The 24246-nt window shown below is 37.8% G+C and overlaps 2 protein-coding genes across 10 annotated transcripts in view; both read right to left on the bottom strand.

Annotated features, from left to right (window-relative positions):
* Positions 1-24246, bottom strand: part of KPNA3 (karyopherin subunit alpha 3) — a 91373-nt gene that overhangs the window by 36024 nt on the left and 31103 nt on the right. For 4 of the 5 annotated variants that reach the window (XM_019936625.3, XM_073795144.1, XM_073795143.1 and 1 more), the window contains exon 2: positions 4838-4882. In XM_019936625.3, the coding sequence (XP_019792184.1) occupies positions 4838-4882 (45 nt within the window). Of the gene's footprint in view, positions 1-4837; positions 4883-12637; positions 12665-24246 lie in introns of those variants that run through there. The other variant, XM_019936628.3, reaches the window with a different exon arrangement.
* Positions 4838-24246, bottom strand: part of SPRYD7 (SPRY domain containing 7) — a 143747-nt gene continuing 124338 nt past the window's right edge. For 4 of the 5 annotated variants that reach the window (XM_019936632.3, XM_073795154.1, XM_073795152.1 and 1 more), the window contains one exon: positions 4838-4882. The gene's annotated coding sequence lies outside the window, so the exon portion shown is untranslated. Of the gene's footprint in view, positions 4883-12637; positions 12876-24246 lie in introns of all 5 variants that reach the window. The other variant, XM_073795153.1, reaches the window with a different exon arrangement.

The raw sequence follows: 24246 nt of genomic DNA, 5'->3' as shown, positions 1-24246 counted from the left end.
TTTGTGGTGAAGTATAAGAACTCTTTGCCTGGTTCTAGATCCTGATGATTTTCCTCCAATTTTTTGTTTCTAAAAGCCTTATGCTTTACTTTTACATCTAGGATCCATTTTGTGTTTTTGTATAAGGTGTGAGATTTAGGTTGAGGTTCTTTTTCTTTTCTTTTTGCCTATGGATGTCCAATTGTTCTAGTACTGCACCATTTGTTTAAAACGCTATCCTTCGTCCATTAAATTAGTTGGGTGTTTTTGTATGGGCTGATCTCTGGGTTCTATCTCTGTTCCACTGCTGTCTATCCTTCTGCCAGTACCACACAGTGTTCATCACTGTAGCTATTCTAGCAGCCTTAATATTGCGTAGAGCAACTGCTCCTATTTTACTCTTTATCAGGATTATTTTAGCTCTTCTAGAGCTTGTGCCTTTCCATGTACGTTTTAGGATAAGCTTGTCTATGTCTACAAAAAAACCCTGGAGAGAGTCTGAAAACAGATAAACTTGAGAACAGGCATCTTTACTAAGTCAATGACCACAGTATATGCCTCTCCATTTACTTAAGTCTTATCTGATTTCTTTCCTCAGCATTTTATAATATTCAGCATACAGATCCTATACATGTTTTCTTAATGTATATCAAGGTATTTTATGTTCTTTGGAGTGCTTATAAATGGCACTGTGCTTTTAATTTTGGTTTCTGCAAGCTCACTGTTAGCATATATAAGTGATTAACTTTTATGTGTGATCTTGTTTTCTGTGACCTTGCAAAACTCACTTATTAGTTCTAGAAACTTTTTTCTAGATTCTTCAGCATTTTTTTTTAACATCTTTATTGGGGTATAATTGCTTTACAATGGTGTGTTAGTTTCTGCTCTATAACAAAGTGAATCAGTTATACATATTCTTATGTTCCCATATCTCTTCCCTCTTGCGTCTCCTTCCCTCCCACCCTCCCTATCCCACCCCTCCAGGCGGTCACAAAGCACCGAGCTTCTTCAGCATTTTTTACATAGATAATCATGTCATCTAGAAATAGGGAGAGTTTTATTTCTTCTGTTCCAAATTACGTCTTTTATTTCTTTTTCTTGACTTACAGCACTGGCTAGAACTTCCAGCACTACAATAAATAAGAGTGGTGAGAATGGACATCCATGTCTTGTTCCCAGATCTTAGGGGGAAAGCATTTAGTCTTTCACCATTAAGTATGATGTTAGCTATGAGGTTTTTTGTAGATGCTGTTTATCAAGTCCAGGTAATCCCCTTCTATTTTGTTGTCTAATTTGTCTAATTTGTTGAGTTTTATCAGGAATGGGGTGTCAAGTGCTTTTTCAGCATCAATTGATATGATCATATGACGCTTCTTCTTTAGCTTGTTAATATGGGGAATTTAGGGTTTTTTTGTTTTTAGGCTATTTTTAAAAAGAGATATTTTACTTAAGTCAGACAGCTAAAACAAGTACTGGATCTGATCAGTCCAATGGGCATTTTGGTGGTGTTTTTCTTTATGTAAGAACAACCTGCCCCAATCCCAGATCTAATGACACTAAAGTACTATGGCATATCTGACTGATCCATCACCAAGAGAAGATTATATCAAGTTTAATACAATGTGCCAAAGTTATAAATGCCAGTGACAGGTTTTGGATCAATTTTCAATTTATAAGGCATTATTCACTTAAACATTTACACTGAGAGGCATTATAGCATAACGGTTAAAAGCTCAGCTCTGCCATTTTTCAGCTGTGTGACTTTATGCAAGTTATTTAATTCCTATGTAATTCTGTTTTCAAAATGATATAAAACAGAAATACAGACTTCTGTGTAAATGTTGATGCATAAGGGCCTAATTAAATAAGAAAGCAAGAGATCAAGGAGACAAAAGAAAAGAGTTCAAACAAAAGGAGTCTGAGGCCAGTAAAGCACTACATACTAATAACTAGATTTCACCCTCAATTTTTATAGATCAGTATCAGTGTTATTCAAAGTATAATGCTAAATGTCCTTGAACAAATTATTTGTTGTAGGTTTGCTACAAGATAAGGAACTTGTGTTAGTAATCAACTGTGAAAATAAACACACCATTTAGTTCCATTATTCATTTATTTAGGCAGAAGACTTTGGTGGTAAAGGAAGCAGTGTCTTGTTTAACATTTTGACACAAGCTCCCTGACTTGTCACAGATCAGTGCTTCTGAGCACTGTTCTATATCTAAAGTGTTTTTCTTAAAGCTTCAATAAATGATTTAAATTTAAGTAAAAATTTAAGATATCATAATTCAATTAAATTCTTGAACATGAGCATGTAATGAGTACCAACTACATGTCCAGAATTTGACTGGGCATTTTGGGATGGGCCAGGAGAGAGACCTGGGAGTACTGGGGTTGGGGGTCGGGGCTGGGTCAGGGAGTGTGGTTACTACCTTCACTTTAGAAGCTTACCATCTAACAGAAGTGTGTAGAGCTCATCTAAGAAACTGGGAACTAGCTCTCTTTCTTGTATTTTCAAGAATCTCAATGTCAGTGATAACAATGCTGTGACTGTCTCCTCAATGGAGCAATAGAGACAGCAAGGCTGAAATCAGAGGCAGACACTCTGACCATAAAGAGTGGAGGAATCTTCTTTTGAAGGGCTCTACACACCTCTGGAGAATTATATCAAAATCAATTAAGCTTTGAAGTATAGGCTTTGTTTCAGGAAAGGGTCACTTTCTGCTGCTTACTTAGGGAATTCTGAAATGTGAAATAAGGAACTGCTTGAGATTTCTTCAGTTAATTTTATTTTGATCCTCCTACAAGGATTTTTCAGGAATTAATCATAGTAATTGGAAAGGAAATAATGTTATCCAGAAGGAAAAAAAAGAGATAAGAAAGCGGTCTCTAAAGAAACCAGGGTGAATATTTAAAAAGATGTACTCTGGGGGCTTCCCTGGTGGCACAGTGGTTGAGAGTCCGCCTGCCGATGCAGGTGACACGGGTTCGTGCCCCGGTCCGGGAAGATCCCACATGCCGCAGAGCGGCTGGGCCCGTGAGCCGTAGCTGCTGAGTCTGCACATCCGGAGCCTGTGCTCCACAGTGGGAGAGGCCACAACGGTGAGAGGCCCGCGTACCGCAAAAAAAAAAAGAGATGTACTCCGATAAGCAAGAAATTTTAATTCTATAAATTAAATACAGAGGGCAGCATAAGTATAAAAGGAACAAATCACCAAATATAAATATAAGTGAATAGCTTAGATTTATAAGCATATCAGAAGGGCGAAAAAGCTTAAAACAGGAGAGGATTCTGAGTAATACTAAGACCAATACAGAAGTTTCAGAATTGTATTCCAAGCATGAAAAGTTAAGGGAAAGTGAAGGTTCACATCTGGGGAGAGCTGGTGTAATGTGAAGAGATAACAACAAATGAATAATTACTTAATTCCAATTTTATTCCTATCAGCTCTATTACAGAGAATGATCTTTACATGATGAATGAAAGACCAGATACAAAAGGATACACACCATTCTATTTATATAAAGTTCAAAATATGCAAAATATGTAAAATAATCTATAACGTTAGAAATCAGGATAATGGTTGCCTTTGAGGGAAAGCAGAAACTGTGAAGGGGCCTTGGGATACAGGTAGTGTTTCTTTCTTGATCTAGGAGCTGGTTACACAAATGTGTTCACTTTTTGAAAATTCATCAAGCTGTACACTTAAGTTGTGTTGACTTTTCTGTAGGTGTGTTATATATTAATAAAAAGTTAAAAAGAAAAGAAAAAGAAGGTAAGTCCAAAGTGTTACGACTGGCAAGGAGCTCACCTTACTTTATTAAGCTAAGGTTTAGTTCACTTCTCTGGTCCAAATGACCCAGGGAGCTGAAAAAATTTGCACTGATGTTAATCTGTAAGTATCCATGAAGTTAAGGAGTTGAAAGAACATGGGATTAGCAAGTATTTTTCGAATTTAATAAAAAATGGAGCAGAGGGGGTACAGGAGAATGGATCTCAGGAACTATATACTATACCAAGGAGCATAACGTCGATGCTGAGTAAAAATTAATAACACAAAGTGGGTATGATAATACTTATTGAGTAAATAAATGCACAGGTCCATTTGATTCTAGTGACTCACTGAGAGAGTGTGTACTCTCAGAATCAAGACCCTCTTTCTCTCTAAAACTGAAAAGTTTCAAGATGATAATTTAATATATGAGTTTTAGGAGTGAATTAGATCAAGAAAATCTAATCTAAGACAAACACAAAGATTTAGAAGTAAGTTTCAAATCTATTTTTTTAAATGTACATGTATATAGACAGAATTTATTATGTGTACTTTGTTAACTGGTAATTAAAATTTGCTTAAAATAAAATCTGATTGCATGAAAATACAATCTAATGAAGGTAATTCAAAAATAATGGAAGAAAAGAAATTTTAACAGTAGTTGCATTCAATTGGTAAGATATAAGATTATTCTACTTTATTTTTCTAAAGTGTCTTTAACAAGCACATTTAACTTTTTTTTTTTTTTTCCACATTTAACTTTTACATGAGGAAGGTGGAGGAATTCTGTCTAGCACATAGCCCACATAGAAAGAGGTTATTAAGAAAAAACAATGGTAACTTCATCAGATGTTGTGAGAATTTCAATGACAGTGGTAAAGTACTTCACACAGTGCCTGGTAACTCAATAAATGGAAGTTTCTATAAATGTATACCATTATAAATTATTTAATGATATATTTTTATGCTGTGTAGTTTTAGGGATGCCTACTAATTTGCCATAGTATTTTCATTATTCAAGTTATAAAAAATTTTAACATCAGAAAAAGCCTAATTATTTTTTATTAAACACAAATCACTCTTACCTTTCGCAGTTCAACTGTCACTTCATTTCTGTGTCTTCGCATTGTCTAAAAAGAAAAACAAAAATTTCATAAGTATCTAAATATTGATACTGCTAGTACATAAATTAAGGTCTCTGGCATTTAAGATTTAAATTTGTTTAAGATTCTATTTTTAAGGATTAATCAGTTTAGACTTTAAATGATGAACTACAGGAGGTTAAAAAGCCAAAACTCCTGTCTATTTTACTGGATGTCTGTTGGTTAGTTTTGTGGGGAGTGGGAGGTAGAGCTTGGCTGCCTAGGATCCATCCCCGTTTCCTAACTGCACCCAGGTTTCTATGGGGAATTATATACTCTCCATTGTGTACAGTCTTGATGGAACCATCTATTAAAGCATCTCACTTTCTCCTAGCAAAAACAGGGCATGAGCTTAAACTCAGCCAGCAGAACTCTCCCCTATAACTCTAAACCTAGAGCAAAATGGAAAGAAAAAAAAAAGCACATTAATTTCCAAAGGAAGCATTTGGACAAGGTAGTGAACCATGCCTATATCCTGAACTTGCTGTGTTCCTAGTTACCTGGTTTCCGTAACTCATTCTTTGAACCACCTCATATTCTTTTATTTTACTTTTCTACTTTTTTCATCTTTTTATTATGGAAATAGAAAAGTTGAAGAGTAGTGGGCACAGAGAACACCCAGAGAGTAATTCAAACAATGGGACCCCAAGTGGTGAGTGCACAGGGGCAGGGCCCCAGGACAGAGCCAGAGGAGGTGGAAGAGGCAGCCGGGCTGGGGGTGGAGCACAGGAGACCCGAAGAAGGCGTGTCCCAGAGGCCAGGTGCCGACGGGCGGACGAGCCACAAGGAAGCCTCCAGAAACCCTGACAAGTGCTTGGGTGGAACCCTGGTGGGAAGGCCGCCATAGTTTCTAAAAAGCACCCAGCAAAGGTAACAGAGACGCTGAGTACTGGCAATCCTTGATTTCAAGGAGTCTTGCTGCAGGCCAGCAGTTTGGGAACCTCAGAGTCCACACTGGTGAGGAAGCAGGGTCCTCGGGGGCACAGCAGTCCAGGACACCTTTTGAGCACTTCTCAAGCATCATGGCAGGCCCTTCTCACAGCAGCCCTGCTGGGTCGTCCTCATCGTCCCTGGTCCTCAGGTAAGAAAGCCTGTAGGGGTCCCCCGACTTTAAGGAGCGGCTCCTGGCCTCTCCTGGGGATGGAGCCCCAGGGCCCTGTGGGCAGGCACCACCTTGCTCCATCTGCAGGTGCACCGTCTCTAGAGGCTTCTTCTTTCTCTGAGTCGGCAGGGTCTGCCCGGAACCCCCACCTCATATTCTTCTAATAAATTATGGTTTTGCTCTTAAGTCAGCCAGAGCTGATTTTTGATGCTTGCAACTAATGTATTCTATTGCAAACGATTCATGTTTAAAAAAAGTAAATGCCTCATTGTCATGGCCTTAAAATCACATAAAAATGAAAATAAATTTGGGATAGATATTTTGTATCAAAAGATAAAGAAGTATCCTTCTACAATTTACTAAGAGGCTCTATCAGGAATGTCTTAACAGGAATTAGTGAAATGACTAGATATCCCTTCTCCCCTTGACATAGTGATATAATGCATTACTTTATTACACATACAAATATGATAAATGGTTACATTTTCAGAATAAAGGCTACATGTTATGGTATATTATTATTTTAATATACTGCTAGATTCAGTATGTTATTATTTTATTTAATGATTCTTTTGTTATGGTACCTCTGTCAAGTTTTCTTAAACTGCAGTGATAAATTAATCTCTTTGCAGGGAAAAAATATCCCATGGAACCCAAATTACAAACTTTGTTAAATATATTGAAATATTAACCTAGATATAAACTCGTGCTTAAATACAGATATATATTAAATATAAACAAAACTACCAAACAAAATTCAAATTAGTAACATTTATTTAATGTGATGGAATGATGCACTGATAAAACTATTATCACTAATAGGGTTCAAAAGTACAAAGAAAGAGCCCTGAATCTAATTCTATATTTAATATGTTTCTGCATTTAGGCTTCAACACTATCAATACAGAGAATGCTTTATGTATAAATCAATCATACAAACTGTAATAAATACTGAGCAATCAAATACCAATATTAATGAAGTGTTATTTGATCATTCTGTAAAGAAAGCTGTCTTTATTCACTTGAAGATTAGAATTGCACCAATTGTCAAAATTTGCCTGTATAAACATCTAATCCAATTGTTACTAGAGCTGAGAAGAAAAAGTATTTTCACTGCAATAACTATTACATTTAATTGTTTACAAATTGTTATAAGATAGTACACAACAAAAAGACCCAGGCAGCCTATCTCCTCCAAAATATGATCAAGTTACTGCTACACTGTAATTTCCATTAAAGTGCTACTTCAGCTTGGATAGAAGTGATGAGTTAACTTCTGAAGTACTCTAAATTAGGAATCCACACTTCACAGGGGGTTAGTTAGCATGTGAAGTGCCCAAATCAGAGGTTAGCTCCCAATTAGTAAGTGTTTTGAATATCAACATCTGAATTTAGACATGTGTTTGTTAATTAGCATAAAAGATGTTGGAAATAATTTTATATTGCTGAACTGGAATTCTTCAAGATATACGGATTAACTAGAAACACTGTACAAGTGTCTTGATTCTTACCTGTTTGCGGTTTAAGAATCTGACAAGCCCTGCAATCTGTCTTCAGAGAAGTTTCTGAGTCTAAGTTTCCTTTTGATCCTGTGTCCCACCCCATCTTCGAGGATTCTGTCTGCTAATCCTAGTCAGATCTTTCTGGTATCTGCTGAGGGTTGAAGTTTTATTACAAGGTAGTAGAGTCTAAAAGAGCTAAACCCATAAAACAAGCTATATGACTTTTTGTGACTGCTTGCTAATACATGTTTGTATGGGTAGCAAATTCTGTCTAAGGCTTGTTTTATTATTTTATTATATATAACTCACTGGGAATTCCCTGGCGGTCCAGTGGTTAGGACTCAGCACTTTCACTACCAAGGGCCTGGATTCAATCCCTGGTTGGGGAATTGAGATCCCACAAGCCGCACAGAGCGGCCAAAAAGAAAGAAAAAAAAGAAAAAAGAAGAAAAATAACGTAACTCACTGATAGTAAAATTTCTAAGGAAAACCACCTATTGCCCTCACCTATCTATATAAAGGCCTCCTATTCATCTAACAGAACCTATGAGTGTAAATGGCCAAATGGCTTAGGTCAGTTAACAACAGGTACTGACTACTATCTATGATACAAGTACCTTTGAGTTAGTCATCACTCATTCTCCTCTCTGTTTAAGTTACAGAAAAAGGCTTCTTCTTAGGGCCTCTCCTCCCTTACATTCTTCCCAAGTGAGCTCATCTACTCTTAAGTCTTCGATTACTGTTTGAAGACCACTCCCAAATATCTATCTTTATTCAGCTCTCTTGCCTGGGCTTCAAATCTGTAAGTATAATATTCACTCATTTGATAAAAATTTACTAAATTCAACCAAAATGCTCCAGGGCAATATGCCTGCAACTAGGAGGCAAGTATAGCAATTACAGTCTAGTACAGTGGTGAGCAAACTGCAGCCTATGGGCCAATTCTGGCAAGCTGTCTATTTTTGCAGGACCCCACAGGAATAGTTCGTATATTTTTAAGTGGTTACATTATAAATGATATTGTGTCTACATTAACTTAATTTTTGTCTCTTGGCCCACAAAGCCTACAATATTTACTATCTCTCCTTTTAAGAAAAAGTTTGCCAGCAGCTGTTCTAGGGAAAAAGATGGTAGTAATAAGCAGTAACATGAGTCTGTTAAATGTTAAGATAGGAAAGTAAATAATAAAGTTCTATACCAGAAGGAGACATGATCAGAGGGTCAGGAAAAGGCTCGCTGAAGAATTAAAATATGTGTGCATGTGTGTATGTTTAGGATTAGAGGACAGATAATTTTAAGGCCTCAAACTCAGCTGCTTAAATATCACACCTGCTCCCCCATCTTCCCCTCCCAAAAAAACACCCCCTACGATTCCATGAATATTCCCAATATTAGGAAACAGTGCAATCATCCAAACCGTTGCACGAACCCCCATCCTGGGAGATCATCCATGTCTACTCACTCTCTCATTCTCTGACATCCAATGGAGTCACCAAAATAGGATTCAAACCTTCTAGCTTTATTGCCACTATCCTAGACTAAGCCACCATCATGTCACATGTCACCCGGATCACTACTAGTCTCCTAGTCTCCTTCTACGCACTGAATCAGTTTTCCACAATGCAGCCAGATCATTCTTTTTTTTAATGCAAACCTGTGTTGCCATTCTCTTGAATAAAACCTCTCGATGGGACTTCCCTGGCGGTCTAGCGGTTAAGACTCTGTGCTTCCAATGCAGGGAGTGCAGGTTCAATCCCTGGTAGGGGAAATAAGATCCCACATGCCACACGGCCGAAAAAAGTTACCAAGACAGCCAAACCAAAACCCCATGGATAAAATCTACAAGATTGGTGACAAGGTAACCCCATGAATTCTCAAATACAAGAAAGATCTGGTTAAATCACCAACTATAGGACTCACATGGGCTCAGCATATCTGCAGAAGGAAACACAAGAGCAGAAGTTACTGGGTAACTGAAGGACTTGAGGGGAGGAGAACCCCAAATCATGAATCGTTAGAGTTTAGAAAGGCAATTTGAGAATAGCTGCAAATGGAAGGGATCTTCTGCACATGCTAACGTTGTAAAATATGACGAGAGTAGACTCAAAAACAAGGGGCTGAAGTCCCCCTACCTGGAAAAAGCCCTATAACTGAAAATAAATTTCCGGGAAAAGAATTCCAAGTGATCTGGGCTTCCCTGGTGGTGCAGGGGTTAAGAATCTGCCTGCCAATGCAGGGCACATGGGTTCGAGCCCTGGTCCTGGAAGATCCCACATGCCGCGGAGCAAGTAAGCCCGTGCGCCACAACTACTGAGCCTGCGCTGTAGCACCCACGAGCCACAACTACTGAAGCCTGCGCACCTAGAGCCCGTGCTCCGCAACAAGAGAAGCCGCCGCAAAGAAAAGCCCGCTCACCGCAACAAAGAGTAGCCCCCGCTCTCAGCAACTAGAGAAAACCCGCGTGCAGCAGCGAAGACCCAATGCAGCCAAAAATTAAATAAATGAATAAATAAATTTATAAACAAACAAACAAAAAAAGAATTCCAAGTGATTAAGACATGCTCAATTGGGGCAAAGTAAAGAGAGGATCCAGATCAAAGTGGGTTAGTGAAACAAGAGCCAGTTCTCAGAAAATAGGAAGATATATAAATAAATAAATATATATATATTTTATTTAATCACTTAAAAAAAACAGAAGGGGGTCTAGAGTGGTAAAGCTAGAAAAGCTATTCTGACCCCCCACTCACTCCAAAGAGTTCAGGAAAACCTATTATAAAGTATACAATATAAAAGGGTTGGGGTCAAATTCTATGCCATAAGACCCAAGGAGCAGAATGATGCAATAAAAGACTACCAAAAAGCTGTACCAACAAAACATGTAAAAATTATATCCTAGAGAATGATAGAAGATGTGAAAGAACATTATAATCAGAATTAGAAACACTCAGTAATGAGGTACTAGAAATCAGGAAAGAATCTGAAATAAAAGAAAAAAATATTTCAGAAAGGAAACCTAACCAAGAACAATAACACAACAGGTAATGCTTAAGAGATATAGAATGTGCAAAGAACTAAAATTTTAATAAAAAAGAAATGAAGGTGAAAATTATTAGAATTAAAGTGACAATAAAGATAATAATTAAAGGGAAAAATATCCTGAAACTAAAAGACTTGAAATAAAATGCTGAAAAAGCACACAATGTACCTGGGAAATCAACCCAGAAAAACCAATACCATAATATATTAGAAAGACTAATGGATTTCAAAAAAAAGAAAAAGAAAGAAAAGAGAAGAGAAAAGACAAGACAGATGCCTCTGGATGTCAGATATGTATACACACACACATATGGCAGATCTGATAAGTGAGTCCAACAAGGTCACAGGATACAAGATAAAAATATAAAAATCTATTTGTATGTCTATATACTAGCAATGAACACATGGGCATCAAAATTAAAAATACAGAGAATATTCTAATTTCATTCTTTTATATGTAGCTGTCCAGTTTTCCCAGCACCACTTTTTTTTTTAATATTTATTTATTTATTTTGGCTGTGCTGAGTCTTAGCTGCAGCACACAGCATCTTCGTTGTGGCGTGCAGAATCTTTAGTTGTGGCATGCGGACTTCTTAGTTGCGGCATGCAGACTCTTAGTTGCGGCATGCATGAGGGATCTAGTTCCTGACCAGGGATCAAAACCGGGCCCTCTGCATTGGGAGAGCGGAGACTTACCCACAGGACCACCAGGGAAGTCCTAGCATCACTTATTGAAGAGACTGTCTTTACTCCATTGTATATTTTTGCCTCCTTTGTCATAGATTAATTGACCATAGGTGTGTGGGTTCATTTCTGGGCTTTCTATCCTGTTCATTGATCTATATTTCTATTTTTGTGCCAGTACCATACCATTTTGATTACTTTAGCTTTGTAGTATAGTCTGAAGGCAGAGAGTCTGATTCTTCCAGCAATATACTAGCAATGAACACATGGGCATCAAAATTAAAAATACAAACAATATCATTAATAATCTCTCAAAAAAATAAATACTTAGGTACGAACCTAACAATACATGTACAAGATATAGATGTTGAAAATGATACAACACTGATGAAGGAATTCAAGAATCTAAAAAAAAATAGAGAGACACACTGTGTTCATGGACTGGTAGACTCAATTTGATGTCAATTCTCCTCACAATGATATATAGACTTAGCATAACTGCTTTCAAATCCCAGTAATACTAAAGTTTATACAGAAAGCCAAAGTAATTAGAATAGCTAAAATAATTTTGAGGAAAAAAAAAGTGGGAGGAATCAGTCTATCTAACTTCAAGATTTATTATATAGCTATAGTAATAAACACTTGTGTGATATTGGTGAAGACATACATACACTGATCAATGGAATAGAACAGAGAACACAAAACAGACCTACATAAGTATGCTCAGCTGACTTTTGACAAAGGTATGAAAGCAATTCAATGGAGGAAAGTTAGACTCTTCAACAAATGATGCTGTTCAGGTAGATATTGATAGACAAATATATGAACCTCAACTTAAGACTCATACCTTACACAGAAAATAAAACAAAATGAATCATGCTTAAAAGTAAAACTATAAACTAATTTTTTAGAAGAAAATTAAGAAAGGAACTTTAGGATCTACAACTAGGCAAAGAGTTCTCAGACTTGACCCTAAAAGCATGATCCACAAAAGGAATAACTGGTAAACTGGACCTCATCAAAATGTTAACATTTTGCTCTGAGAAAGCTTCCATGTGGCGAGGATGAAAACACAAGCTAGAGACAGAAAAAAAAATCTGCAAACCACATATATATGATAAAGGACTGGTATCTGGAATATACAGAGAACTCTTACTCAAAATTAGAATACACAATCAATTAAATTAGAAAACAGGCCAAAGAAATAAAGAGACATTTCATCAGAGGATATACAGATGGCAAATAAGTATATGAAAAGATGTTCAATGTTATTAGCCATTAGGGAAATGCAAATTAAAACCAAAATGAGTTATTACTACACACCTATCAGAACAGCTAAATTAAATAACTGAGACAACACAAATGCTGGGAAAGATGTGGAGAAACTCCTACATTGCTGGTGGGAATGTAAAACGATACCTGGAAAATCATTTTTTTTTTTTGCGGTACGCGGGTCTCTCACAGCTGTGGCCTCTCCCGTTGCGGAGCACAGGCTCCAGACGCGCAGGCTCAGCGGCCATGGCTCACGGGCCCAGCTGCTCCGCGGCATGTGGGATCCTCCCAGACTGGGGCACGAACCCGTGTCCCCTGCATCGGCAGGCGGACTCCCAACCACTGCACCACCAGGGAAGCCCCCGGAAAATCATTTCTTAAAAAACTAAACATGCAAAAAAAAGAAAAAAAAAAAACTAAACATGCAAATACATTGGACTTAGCAACTACTGAACATTTATTCCAGAGAAATGAAAACTTAGGTTCACAAGAAACCTGTACACAAGTGTTTATAGAAGCTTTATTCATAATAACCCAAACCTGGAACCCAGACATTCTTCGCAGTTTAAAGAAACTTTGGTACATCCATACCACGGAATGCTATCCAACAATAAAAAGGAATAAACTATTGATACAAGCGACAGCTTGGATGAATCTCCAGGGAATTATGCTAAGAGAAAACAAACCAATGCCAAAAGGTTATATACCATATGATTACATTTATATAACATTCTTCGAGTAACAAAATTATAGAAATGAAGAAGAGATTAGTGGTTGCCAGGGGCTGAGGAGGGGGCAGGATGGGAGGAAGTGAGCATGGCTACAAAATGGCAACATGAGAGATCCCTGTGGTGATGGAAATGTTTTATATCTTGACTGTGTAAATATCAATATTTTACTATAAAGCTGCAAGACGTTACCATTGGGGGAACTGAGTAAAGGGTCTCTCTGTATTGTGTTCTACAATTGCAGGTGATTCTACAATTATCTCAAAATAAAGGTCAATTTTTAGAAACTTTTAAAGGGAACTCCCTGCTGGTCCAGTGGTTTAGGACTCAGTGCTTTCACTGCCGAGGGCACGGTTCAATCCCTGGTCCCACAAGCTGCACAGCACAGCCACAAAAATAAATAAATAAACAAGCAAACCTTTTTTTAAAAAATACCTTTCTAAAAAAAGGGTATATTTTACATCAGATGCTGAGGAGGGGAAGAAGAGGTCACTACCAATTTCCAAAATGCACAAAATAGGGAAGCAGTAGATAATAACTAAAAGAGAAGGGACTAAATAAAGCTAATTAACCACCATAACAAAAATATAAACCTTCTAAAATATCAAAAAACATACTGAAAGGGCTTCCCTGGTGGCGGAGAGGTTTAGAATCCGCCTGCCAATGCAGGGGACACGGGTTCAAGCCCTAGCCTGGGAAGATCCCACATGTGGTAGAGCAACTAAGCCCATGTGCCACAACTACTGAGCCTGTGCTCTAGAGCCCACGAGCCACAACTACTGAGCCCACGTGCCACAAGTACTGAAGCCCACGCACCTAGAGCGCATGCTCCACAACAAGAGAAGCCACCGCAATGAGAAGGCCATGTGCCACAACGAAGAGTAGCCTCCGCTTGCCACAACTAGAGAAAGCCCGCGTGGGGCAACAAAGACCCAATGCAGCCAAAAATAAATTAAGGGGAAAAAAAAAAGACTCAAAGCCTTCTCTAAAAAAAAAAAAAAAAAACCTGAAAGAAATACATAAAATAGATTGCATAGAACTATTTTACACATAAATATATGGGAATAGGGAGGAAATAAGGTAGAGAGCTCAAGGAAACTAGGCTACATTTGACTTTAGAACTGTACGAAAATGAATTATATATGTGTATGACAAAATTAAACTTTAAGAAAAAGCAATCCATAAAAATTTTTAAAAATTTATGAACCTAAATGTGCATCCAGTTGGTAGCATAGTCATACTATCCTATGTAACTTTTCAACACAGTAATCTGTATATCCCCAGTCAACCCTAAAGACAAGAGAAGCCTGCATTTGTATAATTGACACTTTATTAAAATTTTGCCCTTTTCAAAACACAGGCCCTGGGTTTCCCTGGTGGCGCAGTGGTTGAGAGTCCGCCTGCCGATGCAGGGGAAGTGGGTTCGTGCCCCGGTCCAGGAAGATCCCACATGCCACGGAGCGGCTGGGCCCGTGAGCCATGGCTGCTGAGCCTGCGCGTCCGGAGCCTGTGCTCCGCAACGGGAGAGGCCACAACAGTGAGAGGCCCGCGTACCGCAAAAAAAAAAACACAACAAAAAACAAAAAACACAGGCCCTATAGAACATATCGTTTACATATAATTTCATGTGGTTTTAGAGCCATCAGAAAGCCTCTATCAACTCCAGGTTAAGACTCTCTATAACAAAAATAAATAAATAATTTCACAAAAGGACAGGAAGGAACTTTTTGGGGTGATGTAAGTATTCTAAAACTGGATTTTGGTGATGGTTGCACAACTGAAAAATTTACTAAAATTCAAACTTTATACTAACAATGAGCAAATTATACTATATATAAACTATACCTAAATAACCCTGTTTTTAAAATTCTCTACAATACAGATATTTATATACTTGTTCCTTGGGCTACCCAGTCTGTTTTTCTAAATACACTAATTGAAGCAAATGTAAAAATTTTACTTGCGGAGAAGGAGGTAGAAGGCTATATAAGGATATAAAATTGGCCTGTCAAGTGGTGATACTGTTAGAAAACAATAGCTCTGGGACAATAAAAACTAAATTTGCCACCAACTGGTTCATTCATGTTTCAAGGTATTTATGCCAAAGCTGACTTCTGAAAAGCAATGGAAGCCCCAGGGCAGTGAAATGATAGTCTTCAATGTGCTGAAGGAACATTAACTTTAAACTCAGAATTCTTATAAAGAAGGAGTTGTAGAATTTAAATACCACCACTTTACAACAGTTAACAAATTAATGGATCTAGGCAATGTTCATCAATGGTTGCTAATACCACAAAAAGAAAGAACCCAACATTATGTACCACCTAATAAAAATTATATGTTACCCATGAAAGTGAAAAGCCAACCCATGGAATGAGAAAAGATTTGCAAATCATATATCTGATAAGGGACTTGTATCTAGACGACATAAATGGACCCTTACCATTCAATAATAAGACAATACAATTTTAAAATGAACAAAGGATCTGAATAGACAGTTCTCCAAAGAAGATAAACAAATGGTCAATAAGCACATGAAAAGATGTTCAACATAATTAGCAATCAGAGAAACAGAAATCAAAATCACGAGACACACATTAAAATGGATAAAATAAAGAAGACAGCTAAGTACTGGTGAGAATGTGGAGAAACTGGAAACTCTCATACACTGCTGGTGGGATTGCAAAATGGTGTAGCCACTGAAAAACAGTCTGGGTGTTCCTCAAAAGGTTAAAAACATTGAGTCATGACATGATTTAGCAACTCTACTCCTAGTATATACCCAAGAGACATGAAAACATGCCTGTACAAAAACTTGTACATGAATGCTCATAGCAACTCTATCCACAATAGCCAAAAAGTGGAAATAAATGTCCATCAACTAATGAATACATACATATAATGTGGTATATCCATACAATGGAAACTCATTCGGCAATACAAAGGAATGAAGTACTAACGTATACTAATAACATGCAAGAACCTTGAAAACATTATGCTAAATGAAAGAAGTCAGTCACAAAAGGCTACATATTATATGATTCCATTTATATAAAATGTCCTGAATAGACAAATCTATAGAGATAGAAAGTAGATTAAGGAATTCCCTGGTGGTCCAGTGGTTAGGGCTCCACGCTTCCACTGCAGGGGGCACAGGTATTGATCCCTGATTCCACATGCCTAGCTGCACGGAAAGGAAGGGAGTGAGGAAGGAAGGGAGGAAGATTAGTTGGGGGGGGAAGAGGGAATGGGGAATGAATCCTAAAGGACGCAACATTCCTTTTTGTGGTAATGAAAATATTCTAAAATTGGATATGGTGATGGTTGCACAACTCATATTTAGTATGAATATGCTAAAAATAAGCATACTGAGCAGATATGAAAATGTATGTGAATTATATCTCAAAATGTTTGTTTTTTTTATAGTATATAATACCACATACAAATCAGACTTGGGGAAGGGAGGGAGCGAGGAAGAAAGGAAGGAAGGAAGGAAGGGAGGGAAGGAGGGAGGGAGGGAGGGAGGGAGGAAGGAAGGAAAGAAAAAGAAAGAAAGAAAGAAGGAAGGAAGGGTACAAAGCCTTTAAATTTAACAACCAATTTACCAGAAATAAAAAGAACAGGACATACTAAACATCAAGAGGTTGCAATCAGCAAAATTCAGGATAAACAACCCCATTTCTCTAACAACAACAAGCAACAAGGCAAAAGGGGAAGGGGGAGTGGCTTGGGAAATGGAGTAGGAACCTATAGATTGACAGAGATTTAAAAGACATATCAACCAATCACAATACATGGACCTTATCTGGATACTGATCCAAACAAACTATAATGTGATTTATACATACATTAGCACGTGTTCATGTGTGTTATATATAAAAGACAGCTGGGGAAATCTGAACACTGGATATTTAATACTAAGTTACTACTATTAATTATGTTTAGCTGTAATTTTAAAAATTACTAACTTTTAAAGATATATTATAAAGTATATACAGATTAGAGTAGAAAATAAATTCACCAATAGAAGATATCCCTCAAATAAACCCAAACATACATGGACACTCGATATGATAGAGATGGCATTGCAGACAACTGGGAAAAAGACAGGCCATTCAATAAATGGTCCTGAGCCAAATAATTATCCATGTGGGGGAAAAAAAGAAACTAGATACCTACTATACCACCATACAGAAAAGTCAACTCCAGATGGTTTGAAAATTTATAAAAGCAACAGTGAGTTTTTGAAGAAAAATATCTTTACGATCCCTAAGTGGAGAAAGATTTCTTAAAAGCAGAATACAAAAATGCTAAAACCAGAAGAATAACTTCATTAAAATTTAGAATTTCTGTTCTTTGAAAGACGCCACACAGAAAGTGAAAAAAGAAACCAAACCAGAAGAATACTTGAAGCATGAACAATAATTAATAAATATCCAGAATATACAAAGTACTCATACATCACTGGGAAGACAGGAGAAAGACAAGAAAAGGCATTTCAAAGAAGATAAAACAATAATGCCAACATGAAAAGGTGGTCAACCTCATTACTCAGGAAGATACAAATTAAGACCACAGTGAGACACCATTTTGCACTCAAGATCGCCAAAACATTAGTAGGTATAACATCACCGAGTGTTCATGAAGATGTAGAGCAACTGGTGAGATGTCAGTTGGTACAACCATTTTGGGGAGAAAATTTGGCAAAATATAGTAAAGATGAAAAATACCCAAGTACACAACAATTCTACTCCAAGGTATATAAATCCTACAGAAATTCTTACATATACCCATCATGTGATATATATAAGTGGTTTCTGGCATCATTGGTTTGTAATGGCAAAAAATTTTGAAAACAACTCAAATGTTCATTAAAAAGAAAACAAATGGAATTGTGAGACAATAATTACTCAGCAATGAGGATGAATGAACTACAGCTACACAAATGAATCCAGAAATGTTAAAAAAATTTTTTTATCTTTTCCTGTTACAAATACAGTATGAATATTTCATATAAAAAAACAAGCAAGCAAAATTAAATGCTATGTTATTTCAGGATACAGACATATATGGTAAATCTGGAAAAGCAAAGTAATGATTTACACATATTTATGACAGTGGCTTACTTTTTTTTTTTTCTTTTATATGTGGAATTAAATCACACATGCTCTGGCTCTGGAGTCACACATGCAATTTCACTACAACACAGAGGCCCAACCCCCAGGGTACAAGTCCCCCAGCCCTGCCATGGCCAGTACAGCGACAGGAGAATTGAACAAGAATGTCACTACTTAGGCGTGGATTACTTCTGGTAGGAAGCTAGGGATGGGAATCAGAGAAATAGCTTTTGTTCTAGTTCTTAAATTGAGTACTGGATTCATGGATATCTCTTTTATTATTGCTTCAAAACTTATATCTACATTATCTATTTTTGTATATCAAATGTTACAAAATTTTTTTAATGTTTAAAGGAAAGAAAATAGCACTACTGATATACAACCATGCGTTTGAGTTGTCAATAGTTGTGATCCATTGACATTTTGCCTCCCATCTCACTTGTGACCAGTAGCATCAACACACCAAACTGGAGTCATGCAGAGTGTAAACTAATACTAATAATTCCCCATCAGATTTCAGTCCTAAGAATGTGATCCAGAAAACACTGACAATCTCAGTATCACTCCAGTCTAATTCAAACTCTCATTCACCTTCTCATACTACACTTTGCTCTGGGTTAGTACTTCTCAAATTTTTAGCCTGCATCAGAATAAACTGGCTTTGTTAAAACACACACTGCTGGGCTCCATTCCCAGATTTCTCAGCAACAGGTCTGGGGTAAGGGTTCAGAATTTGTTTCAAACAAGATCCCAGATGAGGACTTCCCTGGTGGTGCAGTGGTTAAGAATCCACCTGCCAATGCAGGGGATTCGGGCTCGAGCCCTTGTCTGGGAAGATCCCACATGCTGTGGAGCAACTAAGCTCGTGCACCACAACTACTGAGCCCATGTGCCACAACTACTGAAGCCCACGTGACTAGAGCCCGTGTTTCGCAACAAGAGAAGCCACCACAATGAGAAGCCCGCGTACCGCAACGAAGAGTAGCCCCCGCTCGCCTCAACTAGAGAAAGCCCGCGCATAGCAATGAAGACCCAACGCAGCCAAAAATCAATAAATAAATAAATAAATAAAAATGATCCCAGACGATGCTGATGTTGATGCTGCTGGTCCAAGGAACCACACTCTTAATCACTGCTCTAGGTTTTATTTTCTTCCATAAAATATCCAACAAAACTATCATTAAATTAGAAAGTACCCAAAATTATACTGAACAATTTTCCTCTAAGGTTTAATGTAAATTATTCAACACACACTGAATACATATTGTACAAATTACATGAGTGCACTATCCTACAATGGCACAATACAGTGGTTAGAAACGTTTGCTCTGGAGTCAGCGGTCTAGGGTTAAATTCTGGCTCTCCCACACGCAAAGCTGATGACACTCTGGGAATGTTACTGGTCTCTCTACCTCAGCTTCTTTCTCTATGAAATAATAACAGTGCCTCATAGGATTATTGCAACAAATGAGTCAAATTCATGTTAAATGTTTATAATGGGAACAGTGCGTGGCATAGAAAGCCTCAAAGAATATTAGCTATCTTCATCATCATTAATGATGCTTCCATATTCCTCATGTGTCAGCATCAATGTTGCATCTATCTCCATACCACTTCAAGACCACTGCTTCTACCCAGCTGTGGTAAAGGTTTATACCATTTAACCATATCACCTTGTGCCCATTCTCATTTCTGTCACCAGTGCCCTTATAATCACTAACGACTAGCAGCTGGCTTAGTTTTCCTCTCCAAACCAAGTTCTGACCACATCCCTGGTGTCTTCAACAACACTTCAAACAGCCCAGTTCAACAGGCTGGCCAGGTACAGGTTCTTCTTTTTTTCTAAGTTTCCAGCAATCCTTTCATCAAGAACCAGCCAGAGATCTGCCAGGCCAATCAGGATAAATTTTGGATGTTTTACATTTCATTCAAAAACTCTGGAACGGTCAACATTTTAATATGAAATGGGTAGACTTTCCCTTAAACACTATGTACAATGTTCTCTAATTTGAAGAATCTCTGACCCTAGTGGCAAAACTCTCCCTACATCCAATTAAGGCATTAAACAATTTCCCATTAATTAGCCATTTGACAGACTGATCTAGATCCACAAAGATTACTTTAGTCTCTTAGCTCCTTGACTTTCTCCCAATTTATTAACCCCTTCCTGTTTTTGCTTCATTCTCACATAGTCCTCATACTTCAACACCTTTGCCCCTTGTATTTCAATCTTGTTGCCCTGGCAAAAAGCTAACCTTGGGTCACTTCAAGTCTCACTGCAAAAGCTGGGCTGCTAAATGTTGCAAGAGAAAACAAAAACAAACCTCAACCTCCAATATGGGTATTATCAACTATAGGTCTCCAATCTCTATTAAACTGTCAATGCTTGCTGTTTGGAAATCTTTCCAGCCTTCCCTAGGTAGGTTTTCTACAAAAAGCTACTGCTCTCAAGCCCCCTTTTCCATACCCTCCTTCCTCTCTGCAGAAAACCAGGCCTTCTGTTTATTTATTTTTATTGGAGTATAACTGCTTTACAATGTTGTGTTAGTTTCTGCTGTACAATTAAGTGAATCAGCTATATGTACACACATACCCCCCCTCCCTCCCACCCACCCCCCAATCCCACCCATCTAGGTCATCACAGAGCACCAAGCTGAGCTCCCGATACTATACAGCAGGTTCTAACTAGCTATTTTACACTTGGCAGTGTATATATGTCAATCCTAATCTCCCAATTCGTTCCCTCCCCCACCACCCCTGGCATCCACATGTCTGTTTTCTATGTCTGCGTCTCTATTCCTGCCCTAGAAATAGGTTCATCTGTACCATTTGTCTAGATTCCACATATATATGCGTTAATATACGATATTTGTTTTTCTCTTTCTGACTTACTTCACTCTGTATAACAGACTCTAGGTCTATCCACAGCTCTACAAATGACCCATTTTTGTTCCTTTTTATGGCTGAGTGATATTCCCCAATTTCGTTCCTTTTTATGGCTGAGTGATATTCCACTGTATATATGTACCACATCTTTATCCATTCACCTGTTGTTGGACATTTAGGTTGTTTCCATGTCCTGGCTATTGTAAATAGTGCTGCAAATGAACACTGGGGTACATGTGCCATTTTGAACTATAGTTTTCTCAGGGTATATGCCCAGTGGTGGGATTGCTGGGTCATACACAGTAGTTCTATTAGTTTGTTAAGGAACCTCCATACTGTTCTCTATAGTGGCTGTATCAGTCTACATTCCCACCAACAGTGTAAGAGGGTTCCCTTTTCTCCACACCTTCTCCAGAATTTATTGTTTGTAGATTTTATGATGATGGCCATTCTGACCGGTGTGAGGTGATACCTCACTGTAGTTTTCATTTGCATTTCTCCGATAATTAGTGATGTTGAGCAGCTTTTCATGTGCCTCTTGGCCATCTGTATGTCCTCTTTGGAGAAATGTCCATTTAGGTCTTCTGCCTATTTTTTGATTGGATTGTTTGTTTTTTTAATATTGAGCTGTATGAGCTGTTTATATATTTCGGATATTAATCCTTTGTCCATTGATTCGTTTGCAAATATTTTCTCCCATTCTGACAGTTGTCTTTTGGCTTTGTTTATAGTTTCCTTTGCTGTGCAAAAGCTTTTAAGTTTCATTAGGTCCCAGTTGTTTACTTATTATTTTATTTATTTCCATTACTCTAGGAGGTTGGTCAAAAAAGATCTTGCTGTGATTTATGTGGAAGTGCGTTCTTCCTGTTTTCCTCTAAGAGTTTTATAGTGTCTGGTCTTACATTTAGGTCTTTAATCCATTTTGAGTTTATTTTCATGTATGGTGTTAGGGACTGTTCTAATTTCATTCTTTTACGTGTAGCTGTCCAGTTTTCCCAGCACCACTTATTGAACAGACTGTCTTTTCTCCATTGTATATCCTTGCCTCCTAGTTGACCAAAGGTGTGTGGGTTTATCTCTGGGCTTTCCATCCTATTCTATTAATCAATATTTCTGTTTTTGTCAGGCCTTCTATTTATTAAGAAAAAAGAAACCATTAGATAGTAGCAATTCCCTCAACTTCATTTCATGCACTGCACCTCCGCATTTCCTCCTCAATCCCATCCCCAATAAACTGCATCTTCAAACATCCTTCTTTCCTTTCATTCTAACACAGTGACAGGGTCTATCTTTCTTTTTTTTTTTTTTGCGGTACACGGGGCCTCTCACTGTTGTGGCCTCTCCCGTTGCGGAGTACAGGCTCCGGACGCGCAGGCTCAGTGGCCATGGCTCACGGGCCCAGGCGCTCCGCAGCATGTGGGATCTTCCCGGACCGGGGCGTGAACCCGTGTCCCCTGCATCAGCAGGCGGACTCTCAACCACTGCGCCACCAGGGAAGCCCGACAGGGTCTTTCTTCATCAAATATCCCTTCTCCCATTTTTCAACCTCTATTTCTCATCATCATGAGTCAACTCAAGTCTCTTTCATATTTTTTAAAAAAGAAAGAAAAAAAAAACCTCTTCCTCAACCTACATTTTCTTCTGACTACTGTCTTCCTTAACCAAAATTCTTTAAAGAATAGTCTACACTGTTTTCCACTTCTTCACTTCCATTCACTTAGCCAGCTCCCATAAAATTCCATTTACACTGCTTTTGCTAACATCATCAGCAATCTTCTATTCATGAAACACAGTCCTTATGTGGCATCTATGCATCTAGATGCCACAGTCTAGATGCATGCCACTGTGGCATCTAGATGCCACAGTCCTTATGTGGCATCTAGAACACTGTTAACCATTCATTCTTACCTCCTTGACTTCCATAATACCATCCTCTTTGGCCTTCTTCTTCATCCATGCGTGATGTTCTTCCCTTATGTTCTGTCTGTAACCCTGTAGGCCATTCATCTACTCACTCTACAAACTCTGTCTAGAATATTATATTTCCATGGCTTCACTTATCAACTACATACTAATAATTGAATCATCTGGGTTTGTTTACTGATGAATTCTGAAACGTAATGATGTGCAACTTTTCAGTAAGGTTATAAACATATGTATTAGGAAACATTTAGTTAATCTTTAAATATAGGGAAATATTTTTATCTGGTGTTTAAAACAGTATAGTGTTCTGCCTACCTATGTAGAGTCTAGGTTGCAATTAGTCAATACATCACAGTGGAACCATTGCTCCTTTTGCTTGCTGTTGTTACAACAGCTTTGAGATATAAATTCACAAACCACACAACTGCGCCATTTAAAGTGGACAAATTCAATGGTTTTTAGTATACTCACAGAGTGTGCAACCACCACCAAAATCAATTTGAGTATTTTTCCTTTTTCTTTTCTTTTTTAAAAAAAATTTTTGGCCACTCTGCACGGCACGCGAGATCTTAGTTCCCAGGCCAGGGATCGAACACCTGCCCCCTGCAATGGAAGCGGGGAGTCTTAACCACTGGACCACCAGGCAAGTCCCTAGAGTATTTTCATCACTACAAAAAGAAACCTCATTTCCTTTAGCAGTCACTTCCCCATTCTACCCAACTCCCACCTCAGTCCTATGCAACATTTATCTACTTTTTGTCTCTAAAGATTTGCCTCTTCTGGACAGTCATACAAATAGAATCATACATTATATTTTTTTTGTAACTGGTTTCTCCACTTAGCATAACGTTTTCAAGGTTCATTCATGTTGTTACCTTTTATCAGTACTACATTCCTTTTGTTGCTGAATAATACTCCATTGTAAGCATATACCACATTTATCCACTCGTTAGCTGACAGACATCTGGATTATTTCTACTTTTTTACTATTATGAATAAGTTTTGTGGAGAAATGTTTTTATTTCTTTGGGGTACACAACTGGGAATGGAATTGCTGCATCATATTGTAACTCAATGTTTAACCTTCTGAAGCTGCCAAACT

This window comes from Tursiops truncatus, chromosome 18, assembly GCF_011762595.2.
Source record: "Tursiops truncatus isolate mTurTru1 chromosome 18, mTurTru1.mat.Y, whole genome shotgun sequence".
Taxonomy (NCBI): Eukaryota; Metazoa; Chordata; class Mammalia; order Artiodactyla; family Delphinidae; genus Tursiops; species Tursiops truncatus.
This window is presented reverse-complemented; position numbering and strand designations above follow the sequence as displayed.